Source organism: Sminthopsis crassicaudata, chromosome 1 (assembly GCF_048593235.1).
Source record: "Sminthopsis crassicaudata isolate SCR6 chromosome 1, ASM4859323v1, whole genome shotgun sequence".
Classification (NCBI taxonomy): Eukaryota; Metazoa; Chordata; class Mammalia; order Dasyuromorphia; family Dasyuridae; genus Sminthopsis; species Sminthopsis crassicaudata.
In genome coordinates this window covers 12,804,257-12,825,308 of record NC_133617.1, presented here as the reverse complement: position 1 = coordinate 12,825,308, position 21,052 = coordinate 12,804,257, and the positions used below count along the sequence as shown (strand labels likewise).

Sequence of the window (21,052 nt, the reverse complement as noted above, 5' to 3'; positions counted from 1 at the left end):
TGCAATGGATAGAGCACCAGCCTTGAAGTCAGGACAACTTCCTAGCTGTGTGACCCTGGGCAAATCACTTAAACTCAATTGCCTCAGGGAAAAAAAGGTCAGGTCTTTATGCTATGTCTTTTAAAAAATGTCAACTGTTTTCTTTTTCTGAGCAATCCCTTATAGTGCTGGTGACCAGTGTGTCTAGCAAGAAATACTAGTGTAGAGTTCTGTTCCCAATAACTTTTGTCATGCACTCTGTGCATTGAAGTAGTACAGTGGAAAGAGACTGGAATTGTATCCAAGGTTGTGGGTTTGAATTCTGGCTATCACTAACTAGTTCTGCACCTTTTGCCAAGTAATTTAAACTTTTTTCTAAACTTTCTAAATCAAAACTTTCAACTTAAAACTTAAAAGTTTTCCTATATATAAAATGGAAGTGCATAGCCCAGGAAAGTAGCTTTTAGGTGTAGAGACTCAATTATAGGTAAAGCCCATGATCCCACAGCTCATGTCAGGGGTGAGGTTTGAATTCAGGACTTCTTGCCTCCGTGCCTAGATGCCATGGCACAATGCTCCAATCACTAAGTATATAGATTAAAAATCTTCCCAATTTGCCCTAGGGATATCCTAGGGCTGCACAAACCCTTAACCACTGGTTAAAAGGCAGGGTTCTCCTTATAAACTATAAAGCACTCCATAAGTGTAAAGGATTACTGTGGTGCAAGATAGGAAGGAGACCTGTGGTGGGCTCAGTTTTCCCCAAGCCCATCCTTTGGGCTCTCTTTGACCTTCCTGGAAGCCCTGCATGAAATCTGGCAGATGGCTGGTTCAGGTCTGGGGCTGTCCAAGTTGAAGGGCCAGAATGAAGCTCAGGCCCTTCAAAGTTGGCCCTTTAGAAGGGAGTTCAGTGGGAGGATCAGAATTTAACAAGAAGGAAAAAGAAGCAATTTAAAAATTTTACAAGTTTTATTAAGAATCTTTTGTTGTAAAAGATTTTTGTAAATTAGAAAAAAAATGGGTTCCAGGGAACCCTGTTACTAACCTAACCCATTTAGGACATAATCAGACATCGTCCTGCTTCAAGCATTCGGGTGGGGGGACAGGAGAGAAAGCTAGCCACCCTGGCTCACTCTACCTACAGTGTGCTGTTTACTGATTCCGTGACTTCATTAGGCACTGATGCAAGCTGTTCATCCCAAGGGAAGAAAGCTCGAGCCCCTGAGTCCCAGCCAACCTCCCTACCTGGCATCATGATGGCCAAGGCAGGGCTTGGGTGAACTTTGGGAGGGCGGGAAGGAATGCGGCACCCCTGTAGTGTGCATGATCTCTGGCTGCCTGAGGCAACCCTGTCTCTAAGGGAAGGGGAGATATCAGCTGGCTCAGCTCAGGGCATGGAGATATGTTCCCTTTCAGTCACTGGTCAACCTCTGAACCTTCAAAGGGCTCGGTCCTGTCAGCCCACAAGGCTGGGCTTATCAGAAACAAACTGGACTAGGAGTCAAAAGGCAGGGAAGGGGAGGGAGGCCATAACCTGGCCCTCGGGGGGATAGCAGACCCAGTCACTAACCAGGCGTAGGTTTTCCCAACCTGCCAGCCAGTCCTCAGCCTTTCTGGATCACCTCCTGGAGGCCGACTGTCAGCTTCTCCCTCTGCCAAGCCAATGTGTGGAGCCTGCCCTCCCCTTCTCACCCCCCTCCCTGACTAACCCCAGGGAATTGGGCACAGACGGGGAGGTTCTCGATCACTAAGTTCTTGATAACTTTTGTAGTGACTGAGTTTTATTCTTTATAGATGCTGATTCAAGGTTAAAGCCCCAGGAGAGCTCACTCCTTGACCTCACATTGTCATCTGCTTTTCTGTATCGATCAAAGTATAATACTCGAGCTGAAGAGTTTATTTTCAAGTTCAGACCGTGGTCTAGAGTGAATGACAGCTCTGCACCCTTCACCCTGAATAGCAGAAAGCTAATTACCATCACAGCGGGATCATTACTCTGACCTCCTTCTCATAAACATCCGGGATCACGCCAAAGGGAGAGTTCACCATCCGAACTGTGTTTTTGCCATAGAGTTTGAATTCGTAGTGAATGAGCTGTTCCCAGAAGCCGTTATTGGGCCGAATGATGGGTCGGCAGGACTTGGTCCAGGTGTGAGCGTCCAGCAGGGACATCGAGTGGTACTTCATGAGGTAGGCCAGGCAGAGGGCTGCTGACCTGCTGACTCCGGCCGCACAGTGCAACAGTGTACGGCCCTGCTGCATTTCCACCGTGTGGATCTTGTCGGCGATTGGGTCGAAGAAGTCGTACAGGCGGGAGAGCGGGGTATCGGCCACAGGCACTTGGACATACTGAATGTCGGCGTAGAAAGTATTCACCACCTCCACGGACACGTTAATGACGGTAGTGATTTGGTTGCTGGACAGTATGACCTTGTTATTAGCGGCCAAGCCATTGCCAAGGTACAGGCTGCTGGTTATCTGGGACAGGCCACAGACTGCAGGCTGCCTGAAGAGAATGGGGATAGTGTTCAAAGATGTATTCATTAAGGCAAACTTTATAAACCAGCGACGACGGGGGGCTGCATCTTCCTGCTACTCTCTGTCTAAAGAAAACTGAGGAGAGAAAGGAGATGTTAAAAGTCAAGTCTGACCACCCTGTGGGCTCCCGGGCCGGCCCCCCCCGGCCAGCGGCGCTGTGAATGGGATGTGCAGAGATGGATGTGCGCGTGCCGGACACACTCGCACCCAGCCCCAGACCTCTCGGCCTCTGGTCACATGGCTTCCCCCCAGACCTTCCCTTCTTTGGGCTGGGCTGGGCTGGGCTGCTCCTGCTGCCAGACAGAATGTCTGGCTGAGGGAGGAACAGGTGGTTTTTATGGCTGCATCAGGAGGCTGGGGCCAGGGGAAAATTGGGTCTCTTCCCAGTACGGAGACTTCAGCATCAACTTCTGAGACCTTTGGTGCTCTCATTAACAAGGATCTGTAAATGGGAAGATACAACTCTTTCTTCTTTGTCCTCGGAAGCTGGAAAAATTCAGAGAGAGAAAGGGTGTCCTCAGGGGCTCAGGATCACTCTGTTCCCAAGAACATCTCCTCCTCAGAGCTGGCAGCTACTCCAGGGCTGTCTCATCCAATCGCGACCTAAAGGAGAATCTCTACACTATTCCAACAAGTTGTCTTCCAGGCTCTGCTTGAAGCTGCCTGTTGCAGGGGGCCCCCATTCTGAAGGTGGCCCCTTCTCCTTGTGGACAGCTTTCATGGCTAGCGAGTTTTTCAGATAAAGCCTCAAGTTGGTTTTTGGCAACTGTTGGCTCCTGTAAGCAGAACTCGGAGCAATCCTTCTTTCACACAAGAGCCCTTCAAATACTTGGAAATGGCTCTCCGGGTTCCCCTTCCCTCCCCCACCTAAATCTTTAACTCTACCTCATATATCCCTTCCTGGTATAGAGCTCCCTCTGAATACTATCAGATTATCAGTGTTTTTTTGAAAATGAAGCAAACACCAGGTCTAGAGTCAGGAAGACCCAAGTGACGTTCTGGGAAGGCGATTGACCCTTTGCCTCTTTCCTTATCTGTAAAATAATAATAGCACCTACCTCCCAGGGTTGTTGTAAGGATCAAATCAGATCAGAGTTTGTAAAGCTCTCAGCACAATGCCTGCCACATGGGCACTTAGTGCCAGCTTTTATTAGCTCCCATCATAGTGGCACCTCTATGGTCTGCCCTGAAGGCCCTTGCTCCTCCCCTCTATGTTAGAAGCCTTCATAGCTCAGCTCTTTCAGTTCAGGGGCTAGTTCCCATAAAGGGCCTGTGGGGCTCCTCTGCTCCGATCACATCATCTTGCAGAATCTCATCCATTTCCATGTTGGATTTCTCCAAAGAAATCAGGCTTCTGGAAGCCAAAACTTCTTGTATTTTGGTGACTATATCCTCAGGAATGCCTCATGCAAAGCAGGTGCTTAACACTTGTTAGGCGAAAATGAGTCAGTTGCCCTTCTCTAGACAAACCTCAGTATGTCATGGATAAAGCTCTCCCAATGGGGGCTCAACGAGGCAGAGCACGGGCAGTCCGAGTGGTTTATGGGATCTGATGCCAGAAAGGGCCTTCATCTAATCCAATGGTTCTCCCCCGCTCTTCCTTCCATTGTCAAGCAGCAGAGCCAGGATTCTGAACCAGCCCCTTCAGTGTCCTGCCAGAAGTGGACATGACCAGGGCCACGTTTACTTTCCTTCAAATACTCTATACCAGCAAACTGGACTACTGACTGGCCCCACGATGGTCTGAGCTGCCTGTTTTTCCTCATCATGGAGATCTTCAGGAGGGGCCAAACGACTGTTGTTTTCCCATCTGGGTTGTCCTTGGTGGCTACTGAGGTTCCTTAATTGTAAAATCAAGCAGGTTCAAAGTCTGCTGAGTGTCCTTAGAGGTGAGACCTGAACTCAGATCTTCTTGCCCAGAATGCTCGCTGTGCTACTTGCCTGAGTTTTCTCATCTGGGAAAGGGAGATGATGCTGATACCTAGTCCTCATGAAATGTTTTACAAACCTTAATGTGTGCTTATTAAGACACTGTGACCGCACCTTCCAGATCATCTTGTCCAGCCTCATTCGTTTCATTTTCTTCTATTTGTTACCAGAGAAACAGCTTTTTTGTTTTGTTTTTACATCCCTCCCTGTAGCTCCTCAGCAGCCTATCTCTTGTCACAAAGAATAAAGACAAAAAAAAAGCCAAACCAGTGACTCTCTCGACAGTGCTTGAACCAGCACAACAAGATGGAGAGGCATTTCCTCAACTTTTCTCTGAGGTCAATCTTGGTCATCATAATTCCGCAGTTTGATTTCCATGGTTCTTTCCAGACATTTCTGGAACCAGGCCCCTGGACCTGTCTTGGAGAAGCAGTTTGAGTGGAAAGGCTGTAGATAAACTATGGATGGATAACACAAAAGAAATCGTGGGCAGGAGACATTTCTTTCTTGCCCAGGGCCAACCCTGCTGTTTCTAGGCAGAGTGATCGAAGTTATTTACTACCTACCTAATACTTTACCATCTCCAGAAAACTCAGAATCCCCTCCTGGAACGGCAGCTCCCTCCCCTTGTCGCAGGCCATCCTTGGTCTCCTCTCTGTTAGCCATGTGCTACCTCCCTGTTCTGTCAGACAATCTGGCCCGCTGGACCTCAAGGAGAGGAGCTTTCTCTGTGGCAATGGAATGGTGTTCAATCTTCTTCCTCCCTCCGGGTAACCACGTCTGCTCAGGGAAGCCACTGAGCAGAGCTCGCTTCCCCAGGCTTAGTCACTGGCTACACTGCTGATCAGATTCTTACTTGACTAACCTCAACTCAAAGAAATCTTCACTTCCCTTCAGTGTTTCTCCAAATTTGTCTTTTTCTTATGGCGTATTAATATTCTAGAACATTCATGTGCTCCATATAATTTGTTTAAAAATTCCCCCAACGATGGTTAGCTTTGCATCCAGTTCTTGGCACAAAGCACTCTGCTTTGTGCTTTGTAGGTCAGGTATGAGAAGTTTTTTTTTTTTTTTCCTCTTTGTATTTTTTCACACTGTGAAACACTGTTAACACACTGTGGGGATGAACACGTTGACAATTAAAAAAAAAAAATTCCAAATTGCTTTCTAGAAATGGTAGCTCAAACCCTCTTCTTTAAGGGAAACAAAGCCCAGGGAGATGCTCAAGATCCCCCGCTTCGGCAGCAGCGGGGCTTGGATCAAGCCTTCTCTGGTGGCCTCTCAGACACCCGGTTCAAAGGATGGGGGCTGCGGTGGTCGAGGAAGCTTCCTCGATTGACGAAATTGAGGACACCAGTTTACAAGGACTCCAACCTGGCTTTCTGGGTGTGGGTCACTGATCCTAAAGCCTCTATGCAAATCTCACTTGGCCAGGCTGTTGGTAGACAACCCAAAGTCACCAGGAGGCCACCCTGCACCTGAAGGAGATGCCCTGGATGGCCACCCTGACAGCGTTCTCCAGGCGTGGCCTGCCGCCTTCTAGGGAGGGGAAACCGACTCCTCTCTGGGGGGACTCTTGCTTGGAGGAAGGGCTTCCTGCCCTCATCTTCCAGCTCTTTCTCCTCAATGGTCTGCCCTTGGCAGTCAAGCAGGACACACCCAGACCTTCTTCCACATGACTGCATTTGGGTCCTTGGAAAGAGCTCTCAGGTCTTCCCCTTCTCTTCTCCAAATTAAACGCCCCCATTACTGCAAGCAATCCTTACCTAGCAAGAGTGGGAGGCCTTTCGCCATGCTGGCTGCCTCCTCTGGATGGCTCCGGACGGTTCCCAGAATTGTTCATGAGAATGTGGTCTGACCAGGGCACAGGAGAACAGGGATAGCGATTAGCGAACGGGTCCTTCAGCACCAACAAGCCGAGTCACTAGAGCTGTAACAACCCAAGGGAGCCAGTCCCACTCTCAGAGGTTATGTTCTATTACTTCCCAGGTCCTCCCTGACTTTAAGCCAGGTTACGAAGCCAAAAATCCCATTACCATTTTCTGGTCCCCATAATCTGCCTCAAGGAGCTTGTGGTCCACTAAAAACCCCAGGTCTTTTTCGGATGAATGGCTTTCATCTTACACTAGGGACAAGTTGAAGTTTTGCACCCAGAGGGAAGCCTGCACAATAATCCTCCCTGAATTGATGTTATTAGAGTTGGCTTTAGGCGCTGGCCTGTGAAGATCTTCCCCAGTCTCTCCCTACACAAACTCCACAGTGTGCAGAGGCCAGACGGTCCCCTTAAAGTGCTGATTTCCAGCCACAATGGCTGCTCCAAAAGCTACAATGCATCCGGTTCATCTACAGCATGGAACTCAAGACTCCTCTGTGGGGCTTGCAGAGGCCGGGCCCTCCGTTATGGCCCAAACCCCTCTCCTTGGGGGACGAAGGATGGTTAATGGAAGCGGGTGGCCAGACCAGGGGCCGGAGGCTGGCAGAGGGTGATGGGCACAGCATGGGCCCCGGACACCACCTCCCCCCACTGCTTCCCTCAGGACAGATGACCCGTGCAGCCGGCCCTGCAGAGAGGTCACGGCTCGGCCCCCTACAACTCATGCTGTCCGGGGGCCAGGCCAGTAAGCCGGAGGATCTCGTGGGGGGCGAACAAGGATGGGAGGGGGGCGCACGTGGGAAACCCCCACACGGACCTACCTCTGGGCGTTTCTGGCAGCGTTCCAGACCAAGACAATCCCCGGACGGCCAGGTCAGGTAGCAGAATCTCGGTGCTCGTGTCTGCGGGAAGAAGGGATGACCCCCAAGAGCACGGAGGCCCATTAGTACGTCCTTCCCAAGGGGAAACTGAGGCAGGGAGGGGAGCGGCTCCGCTAGGGGTCTAGGCAAGTCCAGACTGAAAGGGGGAGGGGACTGGGAAACCCCTCCCCCACTGCCTCTCTCATCCCACAGCCACGACCAGGGACCAAAGCCAGCCCTTCTCTGGGCCGGCCTCCTGCAGCAGCCGCGGGCCCCGCTGACCAGCTCTGGTCTCCGCCGCCCCTCGGCCACTCCACAGCCGGCCCTTGTCCTCCCCCACGCCTCTCTCCCTCTGGCCCAGGTGACCCAAGCCTCTTTGACCCCCCACCCCCGCCCCAATCCTCTGCCAGTGACCCCCGGGCCGGCATCTGCATTCACTTGCTCGGTGTCCCTGATGCCGCCTGTTTTCCCATTTTCTTGGGGGACCCCGATAAGGGGCAAGGGTGGGGCGCTTTCCTTCTTCGGGCACTGGCACACCGTGGGAGCATGAGAAGGGAGGGCTGCACCCCGACTTTGAATTTGGGCCTTTTCCCCCTGCACCGACTGCCTCTCAATGCATAGACCGGAAAACTGGGGCCCGGGAGATGCATGATTCCGGGGAGGGGCTTCTCTAGCCTAGGCACCTGGGTTCCAAGAGAAAGGTTCCGCCTTCGCGAGGCGGCTTTCAGTTCCTTTCTGGGAATTACGGTAAGAGCTTGAGGAGAAAGGGTTGATGGGATTGAAAGTGCCTGTGGCAGGGGCGGCGGCCTCGGCGAAAGGGCCGAAGGGACCTACGGGAAGGGTAGGGAGGGGAGGGCAAGGTTGGGGGAGGGTGGAAAGGGAGGGGTGAGGAGGGTAGGACAGAGCAGGGGGCGGGGCGAAGGGGCTGACGAGTAGGGCGGAGAGGGTGGGGTGGGGAGGGGAGGGTAGGACAGAGCAGGAGGCGGGGCAAAGGGACCGACGGGAAGGGCGGACAAAGCAGGGGGCGGGGCAAAGGGACCGACGGGGAGGGAAGGACAGAAGGGAGGGGGGAGGGGCGGGGCGAAGCGGCCGACGGGGAGGTGGACAGGGAGGGGAGGAAGAAGACAGGGCAGGGGGCGGGGCGAAGCGTCCTAGGGGGAGGGCGGAAAGGGAGTGGAGGAGAGCAAGGGGCGGGGCGAAGGAGCCGAAGGCTCGGGAGGAGGGCGGGGCGGGAGCCCTGGTTCCGGCCTCGCCAACCAAGCCTCAGACTCACCCAGTTCTCAGCGTCCTCGATCCCGCCGTCGCTGCTGCCGCCGCTGCCGCCGCCGTCTTTGTGATGAAACTTCCGCTTGCCGCCCGCTCACCGCGCCGCCTCTGCTGCCGCCGCTTCACACACTGCTCCAGCACCTCCCTCCATCCTGCCCTCCCGTCCCCGCTCGTTTCCTAGGCAACTAGCCGCGTCCGCCCTACGGCGTCCGCGCGGGGACAATCCAACCTCGCACGCATGCGCCCCCGCCCCCGTGAGGATCGGGCCCGTTTCCCGGGCAACGGACGCTTCGGGGACGGAGGAGCTTAACTTTCTGGGCTCCAGCCTTCTAACCCCGGGCGCCCCGCCCGTCTCCTAGGCCGCGCGAAAGACCGAAGGCTCTCCGGTCAGCTAGGGCTCCATTCAACTGCCCTCCCTGCCCGCTGCAGCCTCTGGGGAAGAGTCCCCTGCTTAGCCGGCCATAGCCACGCCCTCGCCCGCGGGCCCCTGCTTCTGAACCAGCCCATGGAGCTGCGCCGGCCCGAGGGCTCTTCCACCGGGGAGCCCGTGGTGGTGTTCCTGCAGCCCAAAACCTCCCAGGCTCCCGTGCTCTTCAGGTGCTGGCCGGCCCACTTCCAATCCGCGCCCCGAGGAGCCCCGACCCTCGACTCCGCACCTTGGGGCTCAGCAACCCCTAGCCCGAGGACCCCACTTTCAGTTGACCGCCCCCCAATACTCTTGATCCAGTACCTCCAGGCACTATATACAGCGTCCTGCTCCCTCACGCGGCCCATAGACCGTCAGGCCCAGGAGCCCCCACAAATGAAGCGCTTCTAACCCAGCCATGCTGAACTTAGGTCCGGGCTTGCTTTGTAAGCGCGGGGCTCAGGCAGGGCCCTGGCCTCTCCCACCCCCACCCCCATCCTTAATGGTTCCTTTCATATTTCTCAGACACTTTGGTCAGAGCTCATTTGATCCCCTCCAATTCCTGCCCTTATCTCCTCCATTATTCCCCTCCCCCTTTGCCCCCACTTGCACTCTAACAAAGGCCTTCCCTTTGCAGTCTTCACTGTCCCCAACCCATTTGAACTCTGTCCTTGATTTTTCTTTAAAAGCCTTCTGAGTCTGCCTTCCATTTAGAACTCTGCTTCCCTGGGCCCTTCTTCTAGGCTTCCCCCCAAAGAACACTCACCTAAGGCTCTCTCCAAATCCTAATATTCCCTCCCCCAAAACACCTTTCATCTCCACCTCCCACAGGCTGGGTCTTAGGCCCCTGGGGCTCCCACCTCCAAAGAGAATTGATGGGCTCAGCTCCTGCTACTCCTCAGGTTCTGAGGCCTTTGCCCGTGACCCTGGCTTTGCCCGTGACCCTGGCTTTGCCCGTGACCCTGGCTTTGCCCAGCGACATCCTTGACCTGTACTGCCCTTTCCTCTCTAGCTTGATGAATGCCAGTGAGGTGGCTGTGAAAAAATTTTTGCCCAAGAGTCACTTATCCAGGGTGATTATTCGAGACAACCTCAGTGCCCAGCGAGTCTATGAAATGGAGGTAATGTAGTGAGGAGGCTTGCCATAGGGAAACAGTGGTTTCCCCTCTTGCCAGCCCCTTGGAGGGTCTGTCTTGGGGAGGATGGGCAGTGGGAGTTAGGGGATTGGGCCCGGAATCCTGGCTCAGGCCTAGCCTTATTGTGCATAGCCGCTCCAGAAATGGGAGCTTCTGTAATGATTGCTAAGGAGGTATTTAAGGGTCGGGGAGTCAGTGGTCCAAAGGCTGGGAAAGAGCAAGGGGAAGTCAAGGGCCCATGTACGCTGTGCCCTTCTAGTTCCTTTTTTCTCTTTCTGTGTCTGTCTAAACAAAAAAACAAAAACAAAAAAGAGTGGGCAGAATGGTAGGATGTGATTGCCTGGCTCAGCTCTTCTTTGCCATTCCAGTAGGCAGGAAAATTCGATCGATTTTCCTTCTCTGTACAAAGGACACAAGTGGCACCTCCCTGCTGCTGGAGAGGGAAAAAGGCATCCAGGTGGTCCTGAGCCCACTCCCCTCTGCAAGTAACCAGTTTGTCCCCAAAGTGCCACCATACTGAACATGAAATTTTCTCTCCTGGTCCTGATCACTATAGGGTACACGTTCCACTCTGTACTAGGGTTTCCAGCGTCCCATTCCAGGGATGCGGCTCTCTGGATCCAAGGTGACCAGTGATCTCTTTTTGCTCAGGCCAATTTCTTGTGACCTCTCACTTCCCCGAAGCCTTGGCTGATCGCTCTCTCCTCAATAGCTTTTCTCTCTCCATCTGACCACTCCTCACTCAATCTTTGCTGCATGGTGGCCTTTTTGAGGGCTCTGCCCCTGGCCCCCTTCTTCCTCGACCCCCATTTCACTTGCTGATCTCAGATCCCATAGTTGTTTTATTTTTCTGATTTAAAAAAAAAATTCTGAGTAGTCCATAGCACCTGATCATGACAAAAAAGATTAAGAACCCTATTCCAAACCTAATTTCTGCTAAACTAGTCTTTAGTTTTTCCAGCATTTTTGAGTAAAACAATGACCATAATAGTTAAGAATGGTTTTATCAAACACTATGATACTATTGTCATTTAACTAATTTGTTTCAGGGGCTTCTTTTCTATTTTTAATAAATCATCATATAGTTTTGATGAGTACTGCTTTGTAATATACATTGAAACTGAGAACTGGTAGACCCACCTTCATTCCCATTTTTTCCTATTATTCCTTTGATAATTCTTTTTTTTTTCCCCCTGAAGCTGGGCTTAAGTGACTTGCCCAGGGTCACACAGCTAGGAGGTGTTAAGTGTCTGAGACCACATTTGAACTTGGGTCCTCCTAAATTCAAGGCTGGTGCTCTATCCACTGCGCCACCTAGCTGCCCCCCTTTGATAATTCTCAACCTTTTATTTGGTTTTTATGGTATCTATTGAATAGGCCAATTAATTTAGATGGAATTGTTATTTTTTCTTATACTATTTTATCCCTACCACAAGAAATTAATATCTTTCTAATTAATTATCTAATTATCTTTTTTTGGGGGGTATTCTTTTGCAGAATAAGTGATCTAATCTACAAAACAGCCTTACAAAACACCCTTCTCTTTTACCACATATATAAATTGCCTCCTTACCTTCTGTCAACTTTGGGAAAATTCTAAGGACACCTGTTTTTCCCCCTTCATAGACTAGATCTTCTTTTACAATTCATATCTGGTTCTTTCCTTCTGTTATTTTTATACTAGTTTCTCACAGCTCCTATTTTTTTTATTAATTTTATAATTATATATTTTTTGACAGTATATATGCGTGAGTAATTTTTTTTTACAACATTATCCCTTGTATTCATTTTTCCAAATTTTCCCCTCCCTCCCTCTACTCCCTCCCCTAGATGACAGGCAATCCCATACATTTTGCATGTGTTACAGTATAACCTAGATACAATATATGTGTGTAAATACCATTTTCTTGTTGCACACTAAGAATTGGATTCAGAAGGTATAAGTAACCTGGGTAGAAAGACAATAGTGCAAACAGTTTACATTCAATTCCCAGTGTTCCTTCTCTGAGTGTAGCTGTTTCTGTCCATCATTGTCAGATCCCATAGTTTGAATGATCATCTCTCAGCGGATGCCTCACCTTCTCCACCTCCAGGCTCTCTGCTTTCTAGACTGGCCACCTTGACCGACGGCATGGTGTGTCCAAAGTGGAAGAAGTCCTCTCTCCTCCAAACCCTCTCTTCTTCCTAATTTCCTTATTTCTGTGGAGGCTGCCACCATCATACCAGTTGCCCATGTTCCCAACCAGGGTGTCCTCCTTGATTCTGTGCTCTTTCCCCCACCATAGTCCAGCGCATTGCTTAAACAGATCCTACTTTCACAATGTGTTTCTCCTTCCTGACATGACCATTCCCCTGATACAGGCCCTTGCCACCCACACCTGAGCCAGCCCAATAGTCCTCTTGTGGGTCTGCCTGCTTCTAGGATCCCCTCTCTAGTGTCCTACCTCTTTAGCTGCTAAGTCAGTCTGCCCTGCCTCCATCAGCAAACTCTGCATGTGGCCCACTGTCACCTCGAGGAGCAGATATCAAGCCCTCTTCTTAGCTCCCAGAGGCCCTGCGTAACATCCACACTCGGGGCATCTTCACTAGCTGACCCCCTCCTCTCCTCACCGTCAAAGTAACGGCTCCCACTCCCCCTTGATCTCAGGACATTCCTTCTATTGATTTATCCTGCCTTCATCTCTTGTGTATGTCCCCTGTTGGACTCCGACTTCCCAGAGGGAGTGGCTGATACATAATGGGAACTTCATCCACGGGGGCTGACTGCCTTTTTCCAGATCATCTATACTTAGAAATTTTTTTTGGTTCTCAGTTTTCAGTTTCAGATGTGTCCCTCCCCCTTCACTCCTCCTTCACTGAGCTATCCTTTGTACCAAAAAATAAAATGGGGAAAAGGGAAGTTCAGCCAGACACATCAACATAGTGTATACAGTGTTCCACATCCCTAGGTCCCCCTTAGGTCCTTCTTGTGGTCACTTTTCCATGCATCGGTGCGCACAAGTTGAGGATCTCCTATAGCAGGGGTCCTAGGGAAATGTTCTGGCGTTCTGGGAGAACAAGAAATGGCAGAAACGATCTGGGAAGTGTCGCCTAAGCAAGGAAGAGGATTCCAGGCAGAACGGAGGAGTTGATGCGAGTGCCTGGGAATAAGAACTCAACTGGCCTGAAATTGGGGAGCACATGGCAGGGTAGCAGAAAGTACTTTAGAGTCAGGGATGCTGGGCTCATGTCCTACGCCTTCCACTTAGTTGGGGGACGCTGGATAAGGCACAACTTCTCTGTGTCTCAGTTTCGTCATCTATCAGAGGTTGGGCCAGATGGCTTCTAATGTCCATTTCAACTCCCTCTGTGACTTTAGAAGTGGAGAGTAATATGAAATAAGGCCAGAAAAGTAGCTAGATTGCAGAGGGCCTTGAAGGCCAGACTAAGAAGTTTGTATTTCATCTTGGGGCCACTGAAGGTATTTGAACAGAGGAATGGTGTGTTCAAATCTGTGCTGGGGGAAGGTTATTTTGACAGTGATTTGGAGATGATAAGGACCTGATTGGAGAGAAGGCAATGAGTTCAAGAAATGCTCTGGAGATAAAGTCACAAGACATAGCAGTGAACTGGAAAGGGGGTGTCTCAGGCTTCTGGGAGGCAGGAGGGAAAATGGCTGGCTGGGGCTAGAAGGTGGGGATAAATCTGGTTGTGGACGTCCTAGTGGGAAGACTCAGGCAAACAAGAAGGCAGTTCAAGAAAGCAATTGAGGCAGAGAGAGGCCTGGATGTAATTTGAGAGTCACTTCTTTAGAGGTGATGACTGAACCCCAGAATTAACCCCTGGGGTCCCCAAGGAAGAGAGGATGTTTCTAGTCATTCAGCCGCTCCAAATCCCAGGGTTGACGGGGACCCCAGAATGTGGAAAGGCTGGCTGAGGTTTTAGCCAGGATCTCAGAGGAAAGGTGCCTTCTTCTGCCCCCAAGAGCTGGCATTGACGCAGACCTCTGCTGCAGCCACAGAATGTGGCAGTGCCTGAGGCAGGCTGGGAATCCCAGTCTTTTTATCTCCATTCACTGTGCCCTGCTTGACAGTAGCCAATCTAACCCACCACTTGGGACCTTTGATTTCTACCATTGTAAACCTTTTGCAATGGGTCATCCAGTGAGCACCTCAGTTTACCAGAAGGGTGCGATCACTTGCCTAGACAGCAGAGGTAAAGTTCATTTTGGCACAGGGAACGGTCTGGAGGTCCGGAATAGGAGTGCCAGCTCTGGCTACCCTGGAGGCCCCCTGTTCTTGGCTTGGCAGTGCAGCTTACCTGGAGGCCAAGTACTGGGAGAGACATAGGCTGCTGCAGGCCAGGGGCTCCATCAGGCTCAGGGTTTCCAATCCTGGAAAAGGCTAAGCCTTTGAGCCTCACAGCTTTTCTGTGGACCTTTCCATATTTTCTCTTCGCTGACAGGAAGATCACTCTAGAGTTCGCCAGGCACATGAGAAACAAAATAGACGTTCCCCCAAAGTGGCCACGTCAGACACACTTGTCATGCCCCGCATGGGAATCCCTGCTCTAGGCAAAGAAAGATGACAGACTGTTGTTGTAGGGGGCCCCACCTGTTAGTGAGTGCTTCAGGTAGGTCTGGGGCCTAGAAAGGGCTATTTGTGAGGGAGATGCCCAGTTGAGGGCATGCGGAAGAGGGAGTGAAGGGGGCTCCCTTTTCTCCCTCCTAACTTCCCCATTGTTTTCTCTAAGACAAGAGCAGCTGACAAAACCAAGAAGAAAATGGCCCATCTCTATGACCACCTGAAGAAGAAGTTCCTGACAGACCAGCTGAGGAAGCTGAACCGCTGGCGTCGGGAAGCACTACCCATTCAGAGATACTTGGACAGCCTCCACAAGTACAACAATGAGCTCCAGGTCAAGCCTAAGAAGAAGATGGAGATTCTGAAAAATGCCAGAACAAGAAAAGCAAGATCAGTACCACCTGACCAGGATAGAAGGGTCCTAGTCTTGGGGAGGAAATGAGGAGGAAATGAGGAGGAGCTGTGCTTCAGCCTCAAAGACCCTCCTGGAGAATGCTTAACTAAACTTTCCTTTGGTTGGTTCTCTCTTTGTGGCATGTAATATATGGGGGCTTCCCACTTCAGTGGGGGGGGGGAGGAGGTAGGCACCAGCATTGGGACAGGCTGCTTCCTTACCCATGTGACTTGAGGTAACCTCAAGTGGCTCTTTTGTAAAATGAAGCTCTTCCATGCTAAACTCTCTGAAAGTCTGAGTATAATTCATAAAGTGAGGTGGGGGAGGCGGAGAGAGAAGACGAGTTTCTTCTACTCCTCACCACGCCTGCAACGACAAGCTCGTCTCCTGATCTGCTTTACAAAGCCTCGTCCCCATCACCTGGGTGGTGAAGATGAACCACTTTGTAGATGAGGAAACCGAGATTCAGTGGCCAGCCCAAAGTCAGGATTGGCAAATCGTGAAAAGACCTGAACCGAGGTAGTCTGATTCCAAGTTCAGTTCTCACCATAGAAGCCGACTGTCAACCTAAAATTCTAAGAGACTTGAGACATTATCTAGCCAGACCTTCTCTTTTGGTAGATGAGGAAAATGAGACCTGGTGTAGGAAGTGACTTGTTCAATTTCTAATCTAAAAATGATGTCCGGGCTGGGATTAGAACTTATGGGCCCCTGCCCAAGAAGCAGAATTCAAATTCACTCGATGATACAAATGAATACAGAACTCCCTACTTTGTAGAAGCCACTAGATACCATACAGACTCAGTTCTGGAAGCACAGAATCCAACCCTCTCACTTTACAGGTTAGGAAACTGAGGCCCCAGGGAGTTGTGTCTATAACAGGATTCAAACAGGTCAGTGTTCTCACTGTTCCAAGAATAAATTCCCATAATGAATTGGGTGAGGGAGTCCATGGCTTTGAGGAACTTAGAATGAGGGAGATCACATCCAAATAATCAGGCACATGGATTTCAGGTCCACTTTAGACAACTCTCCTGAGTTTGTCTTGCAACACTTGCTTTTTTGGATACTAAAAATGTGTTCAAACCACAATTCACCTTTCCTGTTACTGTCTTCACTGCCATCCTCCCAGTTACTCAGACTCTCAACCCCAGTGTTGGCCTGACTCACCAGCACTCGCTCGCTCCCTATATCAAATGTGTGTCTTCAGGCCATCTCTTCAAACCTAGCATTGCCATTACAGGTTCTAGTTCTCTTCTCCTCAGGTCTGAATTTTCCTTAAAGCAACCCAATTGGTTTTATGTCTCAAATCTCTCCCTAATTAAAACAACCTCTCAGCTGCCAATGAGATTTCCCAATAACTGTCTATAAACACCCCACCCAAATTATGGAAATGAAAGCAAGTCTGTGGGTAAAGGGGGGATACCGAGCCACAGATACTCAAGTGGCCAGATGAAATGGTTAAAGCAATATTTCTAAAACAGTTTTCATAATCAGTGCTCAGAACTTTTGAACCCTTTATTATGATCCCTATCGTGGTACATAAGGTTGAAAAGGTGCTAAAGCAATCCATGCACAAAGGAGATAGTGCCTGCCTCTCTGTGAAGACAATCTCTCAGCATCTGATTGAATCATTTACTAATTAGTCATTTATGTGTCGACCCCCAGTGAAAATGAGTTGTTTAAGGACAGGAATCATGCTGTTTGTCTCTGCATTTCCAGCGTAACACACTGATTGGCAAACAGTAGATGCTTAATACATGCTTGTTAACTGATGGCAATGAGATTATATATGTCAGAAAGGGGGAATTGCCAAAAGAACAGAAAAAAAAGTCACAGATGACACTTCTCCAAAAGGGGCAAAAGGATTGTTAGTAATTATTTACTAAACTGTATGTAAACAGAATGGTCTACTGCATCAAATATTAAGTACTTACTATAAGCACTGTGACAGTCACTGGGCTTAAAAACAAACAAACAAAAAAACATACCTCCATCTCCTAGTTTCTTTGCTTTTTCAGCTAAAATCCTTTTCATAGGAAGTCTTTTCTGATCCCTCATTCATGCTAGCACTTTCATCTCCCGTTTTAAAATTTATATTTTCATTGCATACAGTAGTTTGTCCCTCTCCCTTTAGACCGAGCCCCTGAAGAACAGGATTGTCTTTTGCCTTATCAGTGGTATGTGCTTAATGGCTAGTGCTTGCCTCCCTTAGTAATTCTTTTCATCCTTGGAAAGGATAAGTGGTGGTGGTGGCAGAAAAAAGCTCAGTTCTAGACTTTCTCCTGCTATTTCCTGATTGTGTCATTTCCCTTCCCAAGCTTCAGCTACCTTATCTGCAATCATCCCAAAGTTATTTCTGGAGGGTACAGTATGTACACATAAGTATATACAGAACAGATACAAGTATCAAGCGGCTGGAGAAAGGGGACACTGGCAGTTGGTGGGGCGGAAGGCAGGGAGAGATCAGCAAAAGCTTTTCGCAGGGCTGGAGCCGAGTTAGGGGAGAGGTGCATTCCAGATGGGGCAGACAGGGCACAGGACATGGAATGGTCCTGAAGAAAATAGCAGGTGGGGAGAGATGGGCTTTAGCAAAGGATTCTTTCTAGGCCCGGATGTCTTTGTTCTCTCACCTGTGACCAGAGGCCCGAAGAAAATGAGACCACTATGGTTACTGTGTGATGAGCACAATTTCAAGGTTGAGTAAAGCAAAGGTGAGGATGCTGAGGTCATCGGATCATTTCCCACACTACTACAAAGCTCGGGACCTTCTGATACAGACTGGAGGAGAGGGGGGAAGGCTGCCTGGGACACAGCACGGTGCCCACTGAACCAAACAGAGTATTCTGGGGTTCCTCGATCCACAAAGGCCGGCACAACTTTGCCAAAACCAAATGCCCAACGGGTCAGGCTGTGACATCCCTGGAACCCTGAGAGGTGAATCTATACCAGGGGTCTCCTAAGTGTCTTTCTGCGGTAAGGTCTGCGGTATTGCCTTTCCCAGACTCTGTCAGCCTTCTGTCCGCCATCTGTGCCCGTGCTTGCCAGGATGGGGCTTCATTAATAGCACCGTTGCTCAGCAACGCAGTGATGAGGGCATTGGCAGGACTCCGGCCAGCCCGGTCCAAACCCCAGCTACGGAACCTTATGGCAAACAAGGCTGCACCTCTAGGGCTCACGTGTGATCCTCCGGAGGCCGCCAGGCTGCAGCCCATTTTTCAGGCTGCCCTAGGGGACAAGGAGAAGGGCCTGGTGAGCGGCTCGAGCTGCTATACGGCTCTGAGGTCAGGGGTGACTTTGGCGAGAGCAGAGGCCCTTAGCCTGGGTGTGCTCACCACGTGGGCGCTGCAGCCAGCACGCTCCTAGAGCCCGGAGCCGGGCAGGGGGCGCAGCGCGCGAGGACTCCTCACTTCCACCAATAAGAGCCCGTTTGAGTCAGACCCAGCACAAGACCAGCTTGCCCTGTTCCGGAGCTCTCCCGGCTCGCCCAGTAGGGGGCGCAGGGCACGCGCCAGCTCGGTCAGAATCTGCACGTGTCCCGCGGCAGAGGCGGGGCGGGCGGGCCCCCCACGTGCCCGCCGGCTTGGCTCGCCCAGCCAATCAGAGCTCGAGGCAGCTCAGCGGGCGGGGCTCTCTCACGTGCTGCCTCACACCTGCGCTAGCCGGCGCGCTTTCTCTCCCAGTCAGGCTCGGAGCCGGGGGCGGGAGAAAGGAAGAGCTGCTGCTCCCCTCCTCCTCCTCTCTTCAGTGCAGGCAGGCTGGGAGGGGCGCTCACGCACGTGACGCCCCCCACCCACGCGGCGCCGGCGCCGGCGCGCGCACCCTCTCCCGATCCCAGGCTCGAGTCCGGAGGCGGGAGGGCGCCCACGTGACGACCCCGCCCCCCACGTGCCAGTCTCACCGCAGCCGCCGCCGGCCTCACACCTGCCGGGCCCTGGGGGGGACTCCCTCCTCGCGGCCCGCTGCCGCTGTCGTTGTCGCCGCCGTCGCCGCCGCTGTCGCCCCCGCCCCCGCCGGGAGTCCTGCACCGGGCGGGAGCGGGGGCCACCCTCGTGACGGGCTCCCCAGGCTGGCGCTGGGCTCGCGGGGGTGGGCGGCGGCGGCGGCGGCTCCGCCCGGGGCTCGCGGGGGCGTCTATGGGGGAAAGCGGCTGCGGCGGCGGGCGGGGACGGCCCGGGAGGCGGAGGGGGCGCCCGGGGGCTCGCGTCCCTCCTCAGTGCTGTACCCTGCCTGTCGTGTCACACCGAGGCGCCCGCCATGAGCGCGCTGCCCCCGCTAGCCTCGACGCTGCCGCCTCCGCCCGAGACCCCCGAGGAGGGGGCGGGGGCGGCGGCGCTGGCGGACAAGCACTCGGGCGCCGAGGGCAGCCCCGGCAGCAGCCCGGACATCTTAAAGGGCTGGCTCTTCAAGTGGACCAACTACCTGAAGGGCTACCAACGCCGCTGGTTCGTGCTCAGCAACGGCCTCCTCTCCTACTACAGGTAGGGGCGGGGCGGGGGCGCGGCCTGTGCGCCTGCGCCATCGAAACAGCTCCGGCAGAAGGGCACAGCGCCCCAGGGTGGAGGGGTGGTGGTCCGGGATACCTGCGTCGCGGGAGCCCCCAGCTGGCTGGGTGGGTGGGGGCAGTGGGCTGTGCGCCTGCGCCATCGAAATGGGTCCGGCAGGAAGGACACAGCGCCCCCCCGGAGGAGGTGCCCTGGACCGGGGCACCTGCGTGGCGGGAGCCCCCTGCTGGTGGGGTAACTGGGAGGATCCGGTGTGAACTGAGTGCTCTGGAGGCTGCCCGAGGGGGGGCGTGTCCATATCACTCCCCGAACACCTGCTTTGGAGGACTCGGGGAGTTGGGGGGTGTGCCCTAGGCCCGGGGATATAGGCTGGGGATCAGAAAGCCAGACTTGGGGGCCCTCCCCCCAATAAAGATAGTGTCGCCCGGGGGCAGGAAGGCGTGGCCTGTCCCTCCGGAGGAGCCGGGCTCTGCTCCTAGGTCAGCCTGGTCTTAGGACCGAGTTTGTGAAGGAGGCTGGGAAAGGGTTCAAAGGACTGGGATCAGAAGGGGGCGGAGTTTGAAGGCCCCGCACAGATGCCAGGGCAGATGCCAGGCTGTGCCCAGAGAGATTCGCCAAGTCTCCTGGTCTCCCCAGTGCCACCGTTCACGTTACGGGGGAAGATAGTGCATCCAGCCCTTTTAGGTGGCTTAGCCTGCCAGAGGCAGCAAGGTGGCTCAGTGATCGCGGTCTGGAGTCGGGAGGACTCGAACTCAAACCCTCCTTTCGTCTTCGGAGCTGCGTGAATGTGGGCAGGAAGTGGCTTAGTCACAGCCTTCAGCACATTGGGGGTGGTAATAGTGCCCTCTTCCCAGGATTAAATGCAGGGCTACAAGGAGAAAATGGCTATACAGCATTTTTCAGACTTTAAGGTGCTACACATGTGCTTATCATTGTTCTTGCCACTGACACTGCCCCATCTTTCTCAAAGGCTCCTGTCACAAATTTTGGGGACATTGAATTAAATTCATTTGGGAAGAATTTTGTGGCATCTGTCCTGGGCGTTACTTGTGGAGCCTTTTGTGATTGGGAGATTGGGGAAAAGGTCATTTATTAAGTAGGAAAGGGAACATTTATACCACTTGTCTGCTTATTCACTCCAAACCAAACATGTGGTTGCACTCTAGCTGATGTTATGACGTGAGTCCTTTAGGAAGAGCCGAGGCAAGTCCCAGCCCAGTGTGTGAAAGGCGCTGTCGGGGGGTCTCTGATCCGGGGGCCTCCCGAGTGGGATAATGGGAAAGCACTTGGGGCTGTCCGGGCGATGTGCCCCATGCATTTTTAGGCATGTTCCTCGTGCCCATTCACTTGCACGTGAGCTGTGCTTTTCCAAGTGACCCACTTTGTTGACACAGATCCTACTGGCAAAGTAAGGAGTCTTCGATCTTAGGGTGAGAATTAGGGATCAGGGTTGGCGAATCCATGTAACTCCAAGGTTTACATAAATTCAGACCATAGTGAACATCTTCCTTTCCTACAAGTGTTATCTGTTTGTAATCTGTACGTGAAGGTGAATAGGGAAAAAGTAACAAGATTCTTGGTTCAGAGATTAATTCGGGGGAGCA

The 21,052-nt window shown here is 52.1% G+C and overlaps 3 protein-coding genes across 21 annotated transcripts in view; 2 read left to right on the top strand and 1 right to left on the bottom strand.

The window, feature by feature from the left end:
• Positions 1-1,742: 1,742 nt before the first annotated feature.
• Positions 1,743-8,665, bottom strand: DUSP18 (dual specificity phosphatase 18). Of its 14 annotated transcripts, none has more exons than XM_074293839.1 (4): positions 8,453-8,665; positions 7,141-7,221; positions 6,213-6,300; positions 1,743-2,485 (listed from the first exon to the last, which is right to left on the bottom strand). In XM_074293839.1, exons 3-4 carry the CDS (start codon positions 6,287-6,289, stop codon positions 1,957-1,959), a joined length of 606 nt encoding a protein of 201 aa, XP_074149940.1. In that variant the 5' UTR covers positions 6,290-6,300; positions 7,141-7,221; positions 8,453-8,665; the 3' UTR covers positions 1,743-1,956. The 14 variants fall into 14 exon arrangements, 13 of the variants coding, with proteins under 13 accessions (XP_074149940.1, XP_074150027.1, XP_074149931.1 ...); XM_074293926.1 differs by having other exon boundaries at positions 1,743-2,592; positions 8,453-8,623; XM_074293830.1 differs by having other exon boundaries at positions 6,213-6,376; positions 8,453-8,617.
• On the top strand, positions 8,333-15,225 carry C1H5orf52 (chromosome 1 C5orf52 homolog). The gene is made up of 3 exons (XM_074293940.1): positions 8,333-9,042; positions 9,864-9,972; positions 14,719-15,225. The coding sequence occupies exons 1-3, from the start codon at positions 8,951-8,953 to the stop codon at positions 14,989-14,991; spliced, it is 474 nt and encodes a 157-aa protein (XP_074150041.1). The 5' UTR covers positions 8,333-8,950; the 3' UTR covers positions 14,992-15,225.
• Positions 15,226-19,046: 3,821 nt separating this feature from the next.
• The window catches only part of OSBP2 (oxysterol binding protein 2), a 249,736-nt gene continuing 247,730 nt past the window's right edge, over positions 19,047-21,052 (top strand). For 2 of the 6 annotated variants that reach the window (XM_074293676.1, XM_074293686.1), the window contains exon 1: positions 19,137-19,424. In XM_074293676.1, coding sequence (XP_074149777.1) covers positions 19,201-19,424 — 224 coding nt within the window. In that variant the 5' untranslated portion in view covers positions 19,137-19,200. Of the gene's footprint in view, positions 19,425-21,052 lie in introns of all 6 variants that reach the window. The other 4 variants (XM_074293706.1, XM_074293731.1, XM_074293695.1 and 1 more) reach the window with 4 other exon arrangements.

Coding starts and splice junctions, on each gene's coding strand:
- DUSP18 (XM_074293812.1), bottom strand. CDS start 7,829: ATGCATCTCCCGGGCCCCAGTTTTCCGGTCTATGCATTGAGAGGCAGT. Junction 6,301..7,140: donor GCTGCCAGAAACGCCCAGAG/GTAGGTCCGTGT, acceptor TGCCCTGGTCAG/ACCACATTCTCATGAACAAT. Junction 2,486..6,212: donor AGGCCTCCCACTCTTGCTAG/GTAAGGATTGCT, acceptor CATTCTCTTCAG/GCAGCCTGCAGTCTGTGGCC.
- C1H5orf52 (XM_074293940.1), top strand. CDS start 8,951: ATGGAGCTGCGCCGGCCCGAGGGCTCTTCCACCGGGGAGCCCGTGGTG. Junction 9,043..9,863: donor CAGGCTCCCGTGCTCTTCAG/GTGCTGGCCGGC, acceptor TTTCCTCTCTAG/CTTGATGAATGCCAGTGAGG. Junction 9,973..14,718: donor AGCGAGTCTATGAAATGGAG/GTAATGTAGTGA, acceptor GTTTTCTCTAAG/ACAAGAGCAGCTGACAAAAC.